This window comes from Passer domesticus, chromosome 1 (assembly GCF_036417665.1).
Source record: "Passer domesticus isolate bPasDom1 chromosome 1, bPasDom1.hap1, whole genome shotgun sequence".
Lineage (NCBI taxonomy): Eukaryota > Metazoa > Chordata > Aves > Passeriformes > Passeridae > Passer > Passer domesticus.
The window spans coordinates 12,892,255-12,908,076 of NC_087474.1; the positions used below are offsets into that span (position 1 = coordinate 12,892,255).

At 38.3% G+C, this 15,822-nt stretch overlaps 1 protein-coding gene across 15 annotated transcripts in view; it reads left to right on the forward strand.

The window, feature by feature from the left end:
- The window catches only part of PARD3 (par-3 family cell polarity regulator), a 441,795-nt gene that overhangs the window by 296,569 nt on the left and 129,404 nt on the right, over nt 1–15,822 (forward strand). For all 15 annotated transcript variants that reach the window (XM_064395692.1, XM_064396060.1, XM_064395762.1 and 12 more), the window contains 2 exons: nt 47–274; nt 7,028–7,244. In XM_064395692.1, the coding sequence (XP_064251762.1) occupies nt 47–274; nt 7,028–7,244 (445 nt within the window). The remainder of the gene's footprint in view (nt 1–46; nt 275–7,027; nt 7,245–15,822) is intronic.

Below are 15,822 nucleotides of genomic sequence, written 5' to 3' on the forward strand. Positions count from 1 at the left end.
CAATACTAATTCTAATTACTTTTTTTTCCCCCTTTAAATCACTAAGGTTCCCCAACCAGAGATGTGGGGCCTTCGTTAGGTCTGAAGAAATCCAGCTCGTTAGAAAGCCTGCAGACAGCCGTGGCTGAGGTGACTCTGAATGGTGACATTCCCTTCCACCGCCCACGCCCACGAATTATCCGCGGACGAGGCTGCAACGAGAGCTTCAGAGCTGCCATAGACAAATCCTACGATAAACCTGTAGCAGATGATGATGATGAAGGCATGGAAACTTGTAAGTAAACTGTTGTTTTGCATAATGAGTGCTAATGGCATGGGTTAATTCCTTTAGAAAGTGACTAAAGTAGTAGACATAATTTTAGAATTTTAAAAGAATAGAACTAACTTCATCAATATTTAGGCTTTTTCCCTTCATTTGCTTTAACAGATCGCCGCACTCCGCAGCTTTCTTCCTTTCTAAAATAAGAGAATAAGATTATTGGGAATGTGTTTACTTAAATTACTGTGAAAATATTCTGTAAGATGGCTAATTAATGTACTGATGTAAACTAGAAAAAAAAATTAGGCAGAAAGGCGAACCCACTAAATTTATGTTACAAAAATATAGGCATTTAACTTTGAAATAGTATGTTTGTAGTGTTGGGGGGGATAAAAAGAAATCACTGTCCTTTAATTAGAGTGAGTAAGGTTGGCAGATCTAATAAAATATAAAGTTAATGATCAGCTATTACCCACCCTAATGGGCATTCATTTACATTTTCAGTTCTTTAACCCGAAGTATGACCCAACATGTGGAGAATGTCATTAACATAAAAGAATCACTTCAAAGCTAACCTTATCATTATTGAACTATGTAAGAATGGGCTGGTAAAATGACAACTCATATTGAATGAAAATAGTATGAATGGTAAATTACCTCAATCAGGGGTTGTATTAAAATCATTGAATTTTTAACCTTCATGTTGTACTACTTTCAACTTGTCACACATCAGCAGAATTTTTTTAATCAACCTGCAGCTAGTTAGAAGTTTATGAATGAAGATGATGATGGGAAGGTTGAAGTAGTAAAGTATTTAGTCTGAATTTAATGAAGCTTGAAAAAGAATTTTACACTTTTTTAAAGTTTTTTAGTTTCAGAAATTCTGTTTCATAAGCACATTCCCTAATACTCTTTTATAAGTTACTTCTGTAATCACTCTTTTATTTTTTAGAAACTCTTGCCTTTTTTTTTTAATCTGTCTCTTTTTAAGAGTGTTCTGAGGCCACAAGGGAGATCATTTTGCCAGTCACTTTTCTCAAAGGTAGCTACAGATGGAACTAATTCTGCTTTGCTTTTCCAGTACCTAACAATATCACACAGCAGTGAGGCTAAATGCTGTGTGGTGCTGTTGGCTGTCAATCTATTTCTGGCCAGTAGAAGAATAGGTGTGAGAAAATGTATAATGATCCTGCCCATTCTTGCAAGCTGCATGCCTGTGTTCTTTTGGGACATCAGACCATGCTTTTATAGAAGGCCTTGTTTGTGTGAGCCCACTGATAGCAATATCCTGGTTTGAGGCTTCAGATAGCCAAGGTTTATCCAGAAGTTACAGATGGTTTAACTTCAATTGATCAAAAATATAGTGAAACTGTTGTCATGAAGCACTTTCAAGGGGAGAATAGGTTTGCGACATTCTGGAAAGGGTTTTTAAGCTTGTTGATGCAATGCATAGAGAGTATCAAGGAAGTATTTGCAGCCCTTTGGATCCTTCACATGAGAGCAGTGGTGTTGTGGCTTAACTCCTACAGCAGCCAAGCCCCAGGCAGCTGCATGCTCACTCCCCCACCAGTGGTGAGGGGGGAGAACTGGAAGGGTGAAAGCTGGAAAACTTGTGGCTTGAGATATAGTTAGCTTCATAGGAAAGCAAAAGCCACACATACAAGCAAAGCAAAGCAATTAATTCACTGCTACTCATGGGCAGGCAAGTGCTCAGCCATCCCTAGGAGAACTGTCTACTGTTACTTGGGAAGACAAGCACCATCTCTCAAATGTCCCTGACTTCCTCCTTCTACCCTCAACTTAATATACTGAGCACAATGCCATGTGGTCTGGAATATCCCTTTGGTCAGCTGGGGCCACCTGTCCTGGCTCTCTCCTCCCAACCTCCTACACATCCTCAACTTCCTCACCGCTGTGGCTGTACACAGAGCAGAAAAGGCCTTGGCTCTGTGTAAGCTCTGCTCAGCAATAACAAAAACACTTCTATATTATCAACGCTGTGTTCAGCACAAATCCAAAACACAGCCCCATAAAAGCCACTGTGAAGAAAAATAACCCCAGGCCAGCCAAAACCAGCAGAAGCAGGGACCAGACCAAGCTTTCTGGCTGAAATCAAAATGTCATGGAGTGAGTCTTTGCCCTCATCTCTGGATGGAGTTGTCTCACCCTGGTAGACCAAGAGCCATCTCATGTCATGAGAGAGCAAGAGCAAGGATCCCAGAGACAGTCAGAAGGGATCAGCAAAGTGTGACCAAGCTATATGAGTAGAACTATGTATTTTGTTGTGTTCTTCCACATATGGTAATGAAATATCTAAGAAATATTCCAGAAATTTGAAGTGCCAGATTCATAGAAGCAGATGAATAGCAAAGCAAATGTAATGAGTTGATTGGACAGAATTCAGTCCTTGAGGAGTTTTGCTTCTCATGGTGACCAGGAGAGCTTAAGAGCTGTCCCAGCCCTATGTCACCTGTGTTCCTGGAAACGTCTGTATCTGCATTCAGCCTAAAAGTACTGCAGTCTGCTTCACTTTGTGTGAATTCTATATGGACTTAGGCTTCCAGAAAATTTACCAAATGGTGTCTTCATTTGGACAAAATTTGGGCACATATGAATATGTAGGAGTTTAACAATCTGGATCTAATGTAACTAATGCCTCACTGCTGCCATAACGACGCTGCCTAAGTTTTTTGAAATTGTATTTAATTATTCCATAATTGTTTGAAAATAGAATGTGACTTTCTCTCATTATAAAACCCAGGCAAACATGCTGGTGGTCAGTTTGGTGATACCCTTGAGGCTGGATCCACTTGTCTTGCTTGAATTTTTTTGCCTTTCTTCAAGTGTTTCAATGCTAGAAGTGGTTTTTGTCTTTCAGACAGTGACCTACTTTGGATTAGCAAATAATAGCACTGCAATGTAATGTATAGAGGAGTTCCTAACGTGTCATCATTCCATACACAAAAGCCATAAAGAATACAGGTAGCATATGTGACAAAAGGGCTAACTCTTCTAAATGTCCTTGGAACAATGTACTATTAAATTAGTAAATGTAGGATTAAAATCAGATGGCACTGACTGGTTCTGAGGTAATATTTTAATTGTTTGAGAGATGTGTGTGAGTTTTAATAGCTGTAAAGAAGGAACAATTGTGGAAAGAGGTGTGGGTGTTCAGCTTGTACAGATAATTTTTCCTGGTTTTGGGGTCCTTTTCTTTTTGTTTTTGTTTGTTGTTGGTTTTGGGTTTTTTTTTTGTTTGGTTGGGTTTTTTTTGTTTGTTTGGGGTTTTTTGTTTGGGTGGGTTTTTTTGTTGTTGTTTTTTTGGGGTTTTTTTTGGTTGTTTTTTCCTTAATACTTGAAATAGCTGACTAGAAGCAAAATGTTTATCTTTAGTGGCATGAAGAAGAACAAGGCATTTGATTGGGAGAGATCAACAAAGCTTTCTAATCTTTTGCTGAATCTTAATTGCTGGAATCTAGGGCTGTATTAAATATCACAATAAGAGGCCTAGAAGCTTAGTGGCAAAATAGTTTCACATTAAGTAGCTTTGATTCCTCATGTGCATCTTTTCCATTTTGTGGGCTAATTAGTAGAATAGCTTCATAATACCTGTTTGTGTAGTTCTCCATACTGCAGTGTGGTTCATGAAATGACACTAGTGTTCAGTTAATTGATGTTTAAAGTATACTCCAATTTAATTTTTTGGCTTCAGCATCCTGAATGGGGAGGCAGGAGGTTGCAGGAAAAAAAAGGAAATAACAGCACCAAAACAAATACATCCTGCGTTTTGCAGTAACCTAATGTCATTACTGCAACATAACAAAAATTAGAAGTTTCATTTGTAGCCTGGGTTTGAATTTTAATTGAGCAGCATTTGCATTTGTTCTAAACACTAGTAATTATGTGTATGTTAATTGCAGGATGACTGCACTGCATAAAAGTGAAACAAGCTTCTTCATGTCGGGTCCTTTTAAGAAAACTGGAAATCTATTTAGTCCAGTAGAGAGACCAGTGTTTACTCCAGGAGAACAGGCATCTCAGTTCACAGGCCTCAGTCTAAGCTGCTGAGTTAATTGCAGGCAAACTGTGTATGATAGACCAAATATTAATTGCAACTCTAATGCAGAAAGGAGACAATGTACTTCATGGAACGTGCAGAATAAATAGCAAGCGAAAGCTTTGTGTCCTGGGTCTGGCCAGGACTTTTGCTGTACCCAGGAGGGGGCATGGCCAGGACCCAGAGGTTGTTCCATACCACCTCACATCATTTTCCAGGGAGTGGGGAAGGCGTCCTTTCCAGGTCCTGTAGAGTGGAGGGAGCAGTTGAGTGTTGTCAGGGGTGAGAACTTGTGTGCCAATCATTCTTTCCCTCTGCGCTCTTTCATTCGTAGTGCCGCTGTTACTGTTGGTTTTCTTATCTCATTGCTGTTTCCAGGAAATTGTTCTCATCTCAACCTGTGATATTTACCTTTTGCGCCTCACTGTCCTCTCCATCCTGCTGCAGGGGCAAAGGGAAGGGAGGGGGAGTGAGTGGGTGGCACATGTTTTGGAGAGTCTGAGTAGGAGCACCGAGCTGGAGAGTACCCTTCCTAAACCACGACACACTGTTATGACAAGTTGTTCCACAACTCAACATAGCACAGTAAATAATACATATATATTTATGATTTATTTAATGTATTGTTATGTGAGTATGAACAAACATAGGTCAAAACTGATTCATGTTTAAAATTCTAGCAGTGAAGTTCCAAGTAAACAGTTGATCTCAAAATTTGTCAGAAATTTCATACAGTTTTTTTTTTGCTAATTATATTCGTTTGCAAGTACAGTCTTTTAAATGTCTAGTTAGAACAGATTGTAGCTATAAATTAACATGTAAAAAATTAACATTTCTATTCCAAAGTGTTTTTCCACAATTCTTTTAATAATAACTAAATATCATTCGAGACACTGATTAAGAAGCTCTGGGACCAAAAAAAGTACAAGAACAGCTAGTACAGAGGCATGTATAGGACCTCTCAGTTTCCTAAAATATAATAACATGAATATTAAAACTGTATCTGTAGTTGAGAAGCTGCTGTATCATCTGCTTTACTCATAGCAGTCCTGAATTAAATGCCAAGGCCTGGCCACTCTGGTGGTTTGTACTTTAGAGAGCTAGTTAGGATTCAAAAATAGTTACTAATGTTGAGAAGTATCTGACATGGTATATTTTTCTTGAAATGTGTCTGTGTGATCATCCAGGGCTGGAGAATATTTATAGAAAACGTGATACTTGGTGAATAAGTGCAAAGTCTATTGGACACGTCTGTGTATTGTAATATTAAGGAATAAAGAGTATTTTGCAAGCAGTCTTCTGAGAGAGAGAAGGCATTATATTGAATGGCTTTCAGTCAGTGATTTGTAGACTTTTCAGGTTCAATGATTTACTTGCAAGGTGAAGATGAATGATGACTAAGAAAAGCAAGTTTATATTCTACAGTAGTCTGTAGATGAGATATTTCTGAAGAATTACACTCTTCTGTTGGCTGTAGAAGAATTGCTGAGGTCTTGAGAATTATTAGCAGAATAATATTAAGAAGTAGTAAACAAAGGTGAAGCTAAAAACCCTTTTTTTTCCTTCTATAAGCCATGACCATTTCAAAATCTATTGAGTACAAAAATTATTTTTCTTTTCCATAGACTGTGTATGTATAAAGCAAGAGTAAATTTTTTCAAATTCTATTGCCAAAAGTTGTTTGGAGCCTTTGAATTCATTGGAGCTACAGGAGGCAATACTAAGTATGCATCTGTGATCCTAATTGCTGCTTTGTGCAGTCTGTTGGAAAGCTGGGAGATGGTTGGAGCCCTACTTAAATATGATGATATAAAATGTTAGAGCTCATGGAAAGTCCCAGATTCACGAGGCATGCAGTGCAGTGTTCTGACCCACCAGCTTGAAATGTTTTATTTCTTTCTTACTAAACTACTGAAGCAGTTTTCAGATTTTCAATGGATTTTTTCTTTTAGAAATTTTTCTTTCAAACTTTCTGAAATACATGTGGGCTATTAAGTCTAACCTTGGGTGTGCTTTAGGACTCCTGGTGTTGGATTAGAAACAGAGAAAGAACATTTTATCTGCCCTTAAAGTATTCTACTTGTTCCACTGGATAAAATCTCCCCACCTCAACTTCCCAGGCTGCCCCTTCATCTCAACCAAGAATAACACCAAAAACAACAGTCATAATGCATGATGTGTTCTAAATGGCTTCAGGAAATGAAGAAGCATAACAAAACTATTATGTTACTTGCAGAAGAAAAAAAGTCTATTATGGCTTGTGTTGAGGGCTAACACTCCCTAACGACTTTCATATTTTTATGAGAATATTACTAAGAATTTATGGACAAGGCATGCTGCACTGCTGTTGTTACTTCTTGCAGATATTTCTAAATCTCTCCTCAACTGATTTAGATACTGAAACAAAATGGGCCAATTAATATCACTTTGCTAATCCTCTTTATTAATCCATACATTATCCAGAGTACACATAAAGTGCAAATTGTGTTTTGCAGAGTGGTCTGCAAAGGTGAATTCCTCGCTTTTATGAGTTTAATACTTCTAATGAACACTCTTGGAAAACCATGTAAGCAGTTACTGATTTAAAAAAAAAAAAAGAGTTGATTGTGGTTTTGCATATATCATGCTTCAAAATACATTATGGAATATACCAAAAAGTCTGCAATTTTTGTTTGTTCCTATGTCACTGATGTTTCTTAATGTGCTTTCAGTGGAGGAAGACACAGAGGAGAGCTCAAGATCTGGTAGAGAATCTGTGTCCACAGCAAGTGACCAGCCATCCCACTCATTAGAGAGACACATGAATGGAAGCCAAGATAAAGGTGACAGAAAAAAAACTGGAAAGGAAAAGAAGAAAGATCGAGATAAAGAGAAGGATAAAATGAAGGCAAAGAAAGGAATGCTGAAAGGCTTAGGAGACATGTTCAGGTAGGTACTTTGCAATCAAATGTACAGTGAATTATAAAAAGAAGTTTCTTCTTTTAATTAGTCATTATATTGTAATTCTTGCTGAGGCCATATTTTACTATGCAAATCCATACACAATGTATATAGGCTGATCTCAATTTTTGAGCCGATGGATGGTGTCATAAAAGGGAAGCATCTCAGAATGAAAGAATGAGATGGCTGGCAGGCCAAAGGAAAGGAAAGACAAAGGAAAAAGTAATTTTAAGCTACAGACTGCTTGGTTTTGAAAGAGTCTTTGGTGATGTCTAAGTATTGCGCATATCCTTTGACAACTCAAAACATTTGAGGTTTTGTTTTATTTTTCTTCTTTAATACTGTACCCAAAGCTTATGTGTTGCTAAATGAATGTTTTTCTTTGCTTTACTATTAAGACTGTTGGTATCATGGAGGCATGATGTGAAAGAGATTAATCAGTTTGAGATTGAGAAACAGCATGCTTCTCTCAAGGAAGACAGGATCTGAGGTTGTGTGCTCTGAGAATCCATAGAGAACGGGTCAGTGAAAGACCTGATTTACCAAACACTGAGTTCTTTTTAAAGGAGTCATCTCTCCAGCAGACATAAGTGATCTGAAAGGAGCACACTGCTGAGGTACACCCTGCTGTTGTGGGTAAATGTTGTAACATGACAAACATCTTTGATCACTTGTGGATAGGGGTGAGGGAGCAAGGAAACCAGTCCTTCTTTTAGCCAGCTAGAGTAAATAAACACATTTCAAAGAAAAAGCAGCATTAAAGCAGTGTTTGTTTTGTTATTTAATTTTAAAGTGAGGTACTGGTACTATTTTAATTATTTATTAATGATTCTGCTCTGAAATCACATAAAGGGACGTTCAGTTAATTTTCATTCCATTACGTTCTTTATCCTCTAAAATATTAGTTTAACATGTGTTGTAACTGCACAGGTTCTTGAGAATTTTTCTGTGGCTGAGAATCATACTACAAGAGTAATAAGTAGAAAAAGTAGTTAATTAGGGAAAAAAGTAGTTAATTAGAAAATATTATTTTGAAATCTGCTTTTGAAAACACTAAATAGCACCAGGCTCTTAGACAGTGTATGCCATAGAACAGAAGAAGAATTATAGGAGATAGTCCCCCATGTCAAGTAGGAAGAGAGTCCTTCAGCCTGTGAAGCCCATGGGGATGCCCTCATCCTTCGGATATTTGCCTGCCTCAATTCAAGACTGGAGCAGAGCATTGCACCCCACTCTGGCAGAGTGTGGAAGGCAGGAGATGTGAAATGCTGAGTGGTTCTTTTCTGCACTCTGTCATTTTTAAATGCAGAAATGACAGGTAAAATTGAGGCACAATATGCATAATAAATTCTACAGGCTCTAAGCAGTAGCATCTTGGATACCTTGAGTGTTGTCTTGTGAGTTCAGTCAGAAAGTGTTTACAGCATCTAGAAAGCTTGGGCAGCTCCATGGGCCAGGCTAGGTAACCTTTTCTGTGTGCTTGATATAACACTTCTGAAATCTCCAGTCTGGAAACAACACTAATTTGAGTGATAGGATGATCCAATGCTTTGTTGTTTGCTCTTCATAACAGTCAACATTTTCTTGAGGTTTTTTTTCCTTCACTACAATTTCTGAGTGAAATTTACTTTTCGGTCTCCTCTTAATTAATGTGAGAGCAGTGCTATCTGGATATAACTGACTCCTCCTGGATCTGTAAATTAGCTTGCACCTTGTCAGCCCACACAAGAGAGGTGTTCCTGGCAAGCAAGAAAATGCTGATTGAGAGAATTAAACATTGTGCCTCATTTCCACTTGGTGCTTGATTTGCTTTGTTGACAGGCTTCTCAATAATTTTTGAGAGATGGGCTTTGTTATGTCTGCAAAATAAGCTACAACTTCTACCTATAACATGTTTTGTTTTTCTGTACATTTGACATATATCATAGATATCAAGTAATCACTGAAAGAAATTGTGTGATAGAAAATAATGATGACAGTGACATTTGAAATTCAAACCAGGATCAAAGCATAATTGGATGTTTTAGTTCCGTACAACATTGTAATTTCTTTGTAGTTCATTTTATTTTCTCCTTTTTCACTTTTTTCTTCCTTTTCAGTGCTCTAATCTTTAAATAATCTTTCTTCATTAGATTGTATGGTCAAAAACACTTGTGGGATGAAGTTGGTATTAGCTGACACTTCATTCCAATGTCTGTATTTAGCCAAAGGGGTTTTCATTACCTATATGCAAACTGGCATCTCAAAAAGAAGAGTCTGTGTGATGTATAAAAATAAATCACCTTGTGTTCAATAAAAATCTTAGGATTTGCTGCTGGAATCTTCATTAAACTCTACTGTGAGATGGAAAGTCCCACTAGAGAGCCCTAAGTTACCTTTATCCTTCAGCATCTAGGCATCATTTCCAAGAAATCCCTGAATGATTCAGATAAGAAGTTAAAATCATAAGTAAATCTTCTAAACACCTCCATTGTTTTACTGCTTGTGTCAAACATAGTAAAGAGGATTGACATAACCTTGGCAGAGAGCTGAAAACTGCAAAACTGCAAAACTGTGTGGCTCTGACACACACAGCTCCTGTTATCTCCAGAGCACCTTTGCTGGCATTGGGCTGTGGACAGGCTGGAAGTTCACCCTTCTGACTGTGACATAAATCTGTCTGAGCACCTGTGTATTTCAAATTGACACTTCAGGACACAATGGATTATTTAATTATGCCATTTGGCTGAGAAGTCTCCCCACAGATGAAAATAGGACAGAAGTTGGCCTAGAAAAGTGGTGAGCAGAAATGTTGGTCTGTTGGAGGAGAGGCAGGTGCTGCAGTGCTTTGCTTAAACCTGAATCTAATTGTTTTACCTGAGTATTGGAATCATTCTTGTCTTAGCCTTTCAAGAGGATCATGTGCCAAATCCTGTGGCCTGTGAAGTGCTGAGCAGTGCCTCCTTCTCCAGTTAGAGGGTGTCTGGATGGCCACTGCCAGCTGGGCAAATAGCTTTTGGGGAGCTGATAAGAAGTTCTGCTAGTTTTTTGTTTCACTGCTGAGAAGCCTTCAGTGGATATATGTTTTGACATCAGAAGTTTATAAAAATCTGTATGCTTCACCAAATGCAATATGAAATATGTTTACTTATTTTGAGTCTGATTTTGTTTTTAAATAGAGGTTTTGTTTATTGATAAAAATTAACCTGACAAAAAGAATCAGTAGTTGAAGAAGTTATTATAGTGCTGCCTTAAGAAAGAGTCTTCAGAGTTGCAAAGAGTGTGCCTGTAATTAGTGCTGGTACATTAATTTAATGGGTCTCTGTGTTGTGCAATTCTTTGACATTCCTCTCCTGAGAGAGAAAAATGGTATATGGTGCATTTTTCCCCTTCCTTTTCCCCTGTTGTGTGCAGAGTATTTATATGAAAGTGGATCCCCATAGGATATGAGAGAGGAACATTTGAGATATTGTATTTGAAGGTTTTGGATGATGATAAAATGACACATCTGCTGTGGTGTTGCTGATCACTTACAATCCCTTTACGTAATTCATGCTTCTTCCCAGTGTACAAGCCTGGATACAGTTGTTAGATGGGTGACTGAACTGATGATGTAAAATATGTCCAGCAAAGGGTCAGTCTCAGGAAAGGATCTGTCTGAGGAATAACATCTTTCGGTGAAAATGAACCTCCAAGACATTGAGAATAATGAGGAGAACAAAACAATTCTGGGTTTCCAGAGGCAGGAAAGGGAATAGTAGGGAGGCCAAGATAGCTAGTCATGTCTTGCTGAAAATATCTAGGGACAGTCACTCATTGCCTGATAAAAAACCTACTGAAACAATTAACCCTTGATATGATTGGAGAAAAATGGCTTTGAAAATTCATATGGTAGGTTTAGATTTGTGGGGGAGCAGATAATGAGAATAAAAGATGGAGAATATGACTTGTATCTTAACCTGGGGTTTAAGCAAAAAATATCTGCATCAGTTTTGGGGGTCATTTATGGAATAGATGTAATGTAATTTGAAGCATCTGTGAATAAGTATGTTATATTAATTAAATACATTTTCTACCATAGGAATTAATACCTGAGTCCCACCTAAACTTGACTTTTCAATGGAGAACATAAGCACTCTGTATTGAGCTTCGCAGAGCAAGACTGAATGCTCAAAATTAATCATATGCATAGATTTTTTTTTTATTAGAGGTTGCATACTTTAAGATCTGGCCTGTAATGTTGATGGAGATGTAAAGTCATAACATATGGTAGCTGATCCTTAATTCCCATTTTACATGTTGTAGCACATAGGTGGGTAAATCAATGCACTGAATAACCAATGCAAATGTAATACCCCCAGATTATCATTAAAATCTAATCCTAATTAGATTTAATTACATTTAAAATAATTACTGGGAGCCTTGCAGTGTTGCATCTTCCAGTTCTGTCAGAGGAAATAGATAATTCAGTTTGCAACCTTGTTTAGCTGAAATCAGTTATACTGCTGGCTATTTTTTCCCCACACAGCTGTTTCCAAGGTGCACTGGACATGTCCAGATTTACAAACATACTATTGTAGCTCTGAGTTACTCATTTCAACCACATGAGCTATCTGAGACCACTGACTAGGCATTTGAGAGAATAACCTATGTGGATTACTGCTTGTTACATGACTTCCTTGTATTGCCTATTCTGGTTTTCATTTAAGTTTTCTCATTGTAATGTCTGTGAGGAGATGAAAAGCAACTCAGGAAGGTTATACCACTGATTTAGTAATAACCTTCTTTCTCTTCCATTTAATAGCAATCTTCAGACTTTTAACTGAGCACAATAACTAAAACATATCAGAGTTGTGTAAAATGCTGTTGAATTATATCCTAATCAGCAGGACTGGCAAATACTTCAAACTTGATAAAACAAAATCTGTGGTCTGATTTCTATCATTCAGTAGCTTAAGAAGCAGCAATAATGACATTTTCCTTGGAAGCATGACTAATAGGACTTTGTATTGGTGAATGACACTTACTGATATATGGACTTAATAGAAAACATGGGAACGAGCTCTGAAAGTTAGAGGTTTTTTTTCTTTAGAGCTCATGGAACAAAACACCATAAATCTTGAGCCTTGGAACACAGAGGAGGAGGTTAGTGCTTAAACACCCGTCAGCTGCATCACTTCAAACTTGGAAGCTCATTGTGTGCACACTGAGTTGTGCCTGGGTTTGCTAATGCTCATATGAGAACTTTGCGGACAGCTTGTGCCGCTTGTGCTGAGACTTTCATCAGAAACGCTGAGCTGGGTCATTGGTCAGGTAAATGGGATCTGGGGCCATTTGTGCTCTGGTTTTTGCCTGCTGCTATTACAAGCCAGCTGGTACAACTGTCATTAAGTCCACATCTGCTTCCCCCCTTCTGCCACCAGCTGGAAAATCCATGATCTACTGTAATCCTGGATGCAGGGTCTAAGCAGGATATCCTTTCACTTCAGAGGAGGAGCACCGACCTCATCCCGTCTGCAAGTTGGATACTGTTGATGCACCTTTTCTGTGCTCCTCTGGGCTACTTTGTCCTGATCCATTTTCAAAGTTTCAGCTGGCCACTGTGACACACAGCATCAGAAAAGCCTTTTAAATGAAATCAGCCATGCAGCAAATTGTCATCTTTGATGCAGACGATTACCCAGGACTCTTACAAGGGTCTTTCTAAGCATTTTCATATTCTTCATTTCCTTCTTTCCAATTAAAACTAAATAAGGGACTGAAAGAGATAAGCTTGGTTGGAAATAACTTTTCTTTTTTGGAAAGATAAGCAGTGCTCCTTCCTTTCTGTGTGCATTTCTGTGCTGTCCTGTTTCCTGCTGCTGATGGAGGCAGTTGCTTTGAGGAGAGGTGTGTTTCATTGCCTGCAGCCCCGAGCACACCCGCTTTAGACTAAGATGTCATTGGGGCAGGGGGTAGTGGAATGGCAAATTTATGTTTCTAAACCAAACAAGTTCACATAATCTGTCAGGGATTTAAGGAATGCGGCTTCATTAAGTGGTTAGTAAACTCCGTGACTTTTAAACGAAACACAGAAAGCAGTGGTATGCAATTGTGCAAGGGAGATTTGAAGTGGGAGATTAACATAATCGTATGTGGCTTTCTGGTTTGTCACTCTGACAGAAAGCAGGGATTTTGCTCTATGTGTTCTGTGCACTGGATTTTCCCAGAGTAAATCCTGAACTTATAAATCTGATGGTGGTGTAGTATATGGGGGCTTGGTTGTTTTGGGATTTTTTTAAAATTTCATTAGAATCAGGGCTCTTGTTTCTAACATCCAGAAGTGTCAGGATGACTTGTTACTAGAGATGAGTTCATAGTGGCTGCTAACATATTCTCCCAGTGTTCTTCCTTTGCTTGTCAGCGACTTTAAATAGAGAACCTTTGACACCTTCAGCACTGTCTTTGCCTGCAAAGCAAGCGAGGGAGGCAGGCAGGGTGACAGCTGAGCCCTCCGCCATCCTGCCCGGCGTTCTGCACACTTCTCTTCCAGGCCTGCTGGATGAATATAGAACACAAGTGTCAAGGATGACACCTTCTTTATAATCTCTGCAAAGCCAGCCTTTTCAGGGAAGAATTTGTTGACAGTTCAGAGATTCAAAGTCAATTTCAGTTTAAGCTCATATAGAAAAAGGATTTTTTCTTCCACCTCATGTGATAATTGAAGACTAAACAGGCAGTGCCCTAGTCCATAACAAAGTATCATAAGTAAATACTGTCTTGAGACATGAAGTATTTGTTAGGTGAAAAGCTCTATTAATGACATTTGTTATCTCTTGAAAAGCTTCTTTAGAGGTTTAATTCACTACTGATAGCACCTGTACATTGGTATATATTGTGGATGCTGTGGATTATGTAGATTATTAGTCATCTTTGAAAATCCTTTTAGAAACAGGAATAGGAATGTTGACTTAGAGGAAAATGAATGCAACTTAATATAGTTTTGTATATGGGATGACATAGGTGGTTAAGTCATATTTTCTTAAGGTACTGAAGTTGGCAGCTGCAGGACAGCTGATCCCTTTCTAAAAGGCAAAGCTCCAACTTACTACTGTATTTCCCAGGAGCAATGATCTGTATTGTGCTGTGTTGGCAGGCTGGTGCCTCCTGTTAAGATGTTAACTTGTCCTACTATTGTGCAAAGAAATAGTCATTAAAGATGTAATTATGCAACCCTTCAGTGAAAATGGCAAAATGGGATTAAACCAGTGTATAATTTCTGGAACAGAATACACTGGCACAGAAATAGTTGGTGAGCACCTGTGTTTCCCTGAATGCAGCAGGGAAATAGTAGGTATAAGGCTTTCAGAGACCTTATTTAGGCTTTTAAATTGTTGCTTCAGGAAAAACTAAGAGGAACATAAGTTCTGTAGAAAGAATAAGAGAGAGGGAAATATTAGAAACACAGTGACAATGAGGTATAGAAGTAGTATTTCCCCCACTTTGAATCTGTTGATAACTTCTAGATGAAAAAAAAATAAATTACAAGGGACTGAATGGATATTCAAAGCACTGCACTCTTAGTGATTTGAGCAGAAAAGGTTTTCTGCTTAGTTCATCTCCTACTCACAGCAGCCCAGCTTCAACTTTTCATCAGCTGAATGTCATGGCCAGTTTATTTTCAAATATCTCCAAGAATGGAGAGTCAGCAGCCTCTTTCAGCAGCCTGTTCCAATGCTTAACCACTGTCCCAGTGAAAAGCATTTGTCCTTGGTAAGATAGGAATTAGAGACACTGAATAATTGCTGGTACAAAAAATGTGAATCAATCAGCATGTACTTATGCTTCCCATGAATCAAGAACATGTGGATGTACAATAAGATTTTCATGCAAAAAATTGACTTTTTAAAGGACCTTTGTGATACAGTGTTACCCTCAGGGGTTGCTGCCCTCACAGGACCCCAAGAGTATAGGAAATAACATACCCTGTATTTGACACTCTTTACATTAATGACATGCTAAATGTTAAGGAATAATTTATCTGTAAAGGGTTTTTTTCATTGTGCTTCCAAGCATCTTACTCCAAATTGTCTTGGACTGGCAACTATTAGGATTCTGAGCTGATTGTCTGATAGGGTAATAGTGTCTTATATGATCCACTGAGCTAGAAAAGGTGATTATTTTCCGTTCAACTGAGGAAGAAACAGTTGACAGAAATCTTTCTTTCTACTATTTCCTGCTACACCAGAAAATGTCACCTGTTTTTTGTTAAATATCTCAAATTAGTTTTGTATTAATGCTGATACTTTCCATTTTCATCCCAAAGTACATATGTCAAGTAAAACCTCAGGCATTTGTAGCTCAGCCAGTAATAAAAGGAGAAAGTTTATTTTACTTTTGGAGGGGGAGAAAGAGTTCTTTTTAATTCCACTCATGTTTGGTTGATTCCTTAGGATTCAATGTAAAAGCATAAGAATTTGGCCACACAAGAGTTAAATGGTACCCAGGAAGTCCCTGTATCCCAGTGCTTTGCCTGTGACACTGAGCAGTAGGTGCTCCCAGGCTGGGATACCAGAACTGGGTGACCAGTTCCCAGCTCTGTCTCCCA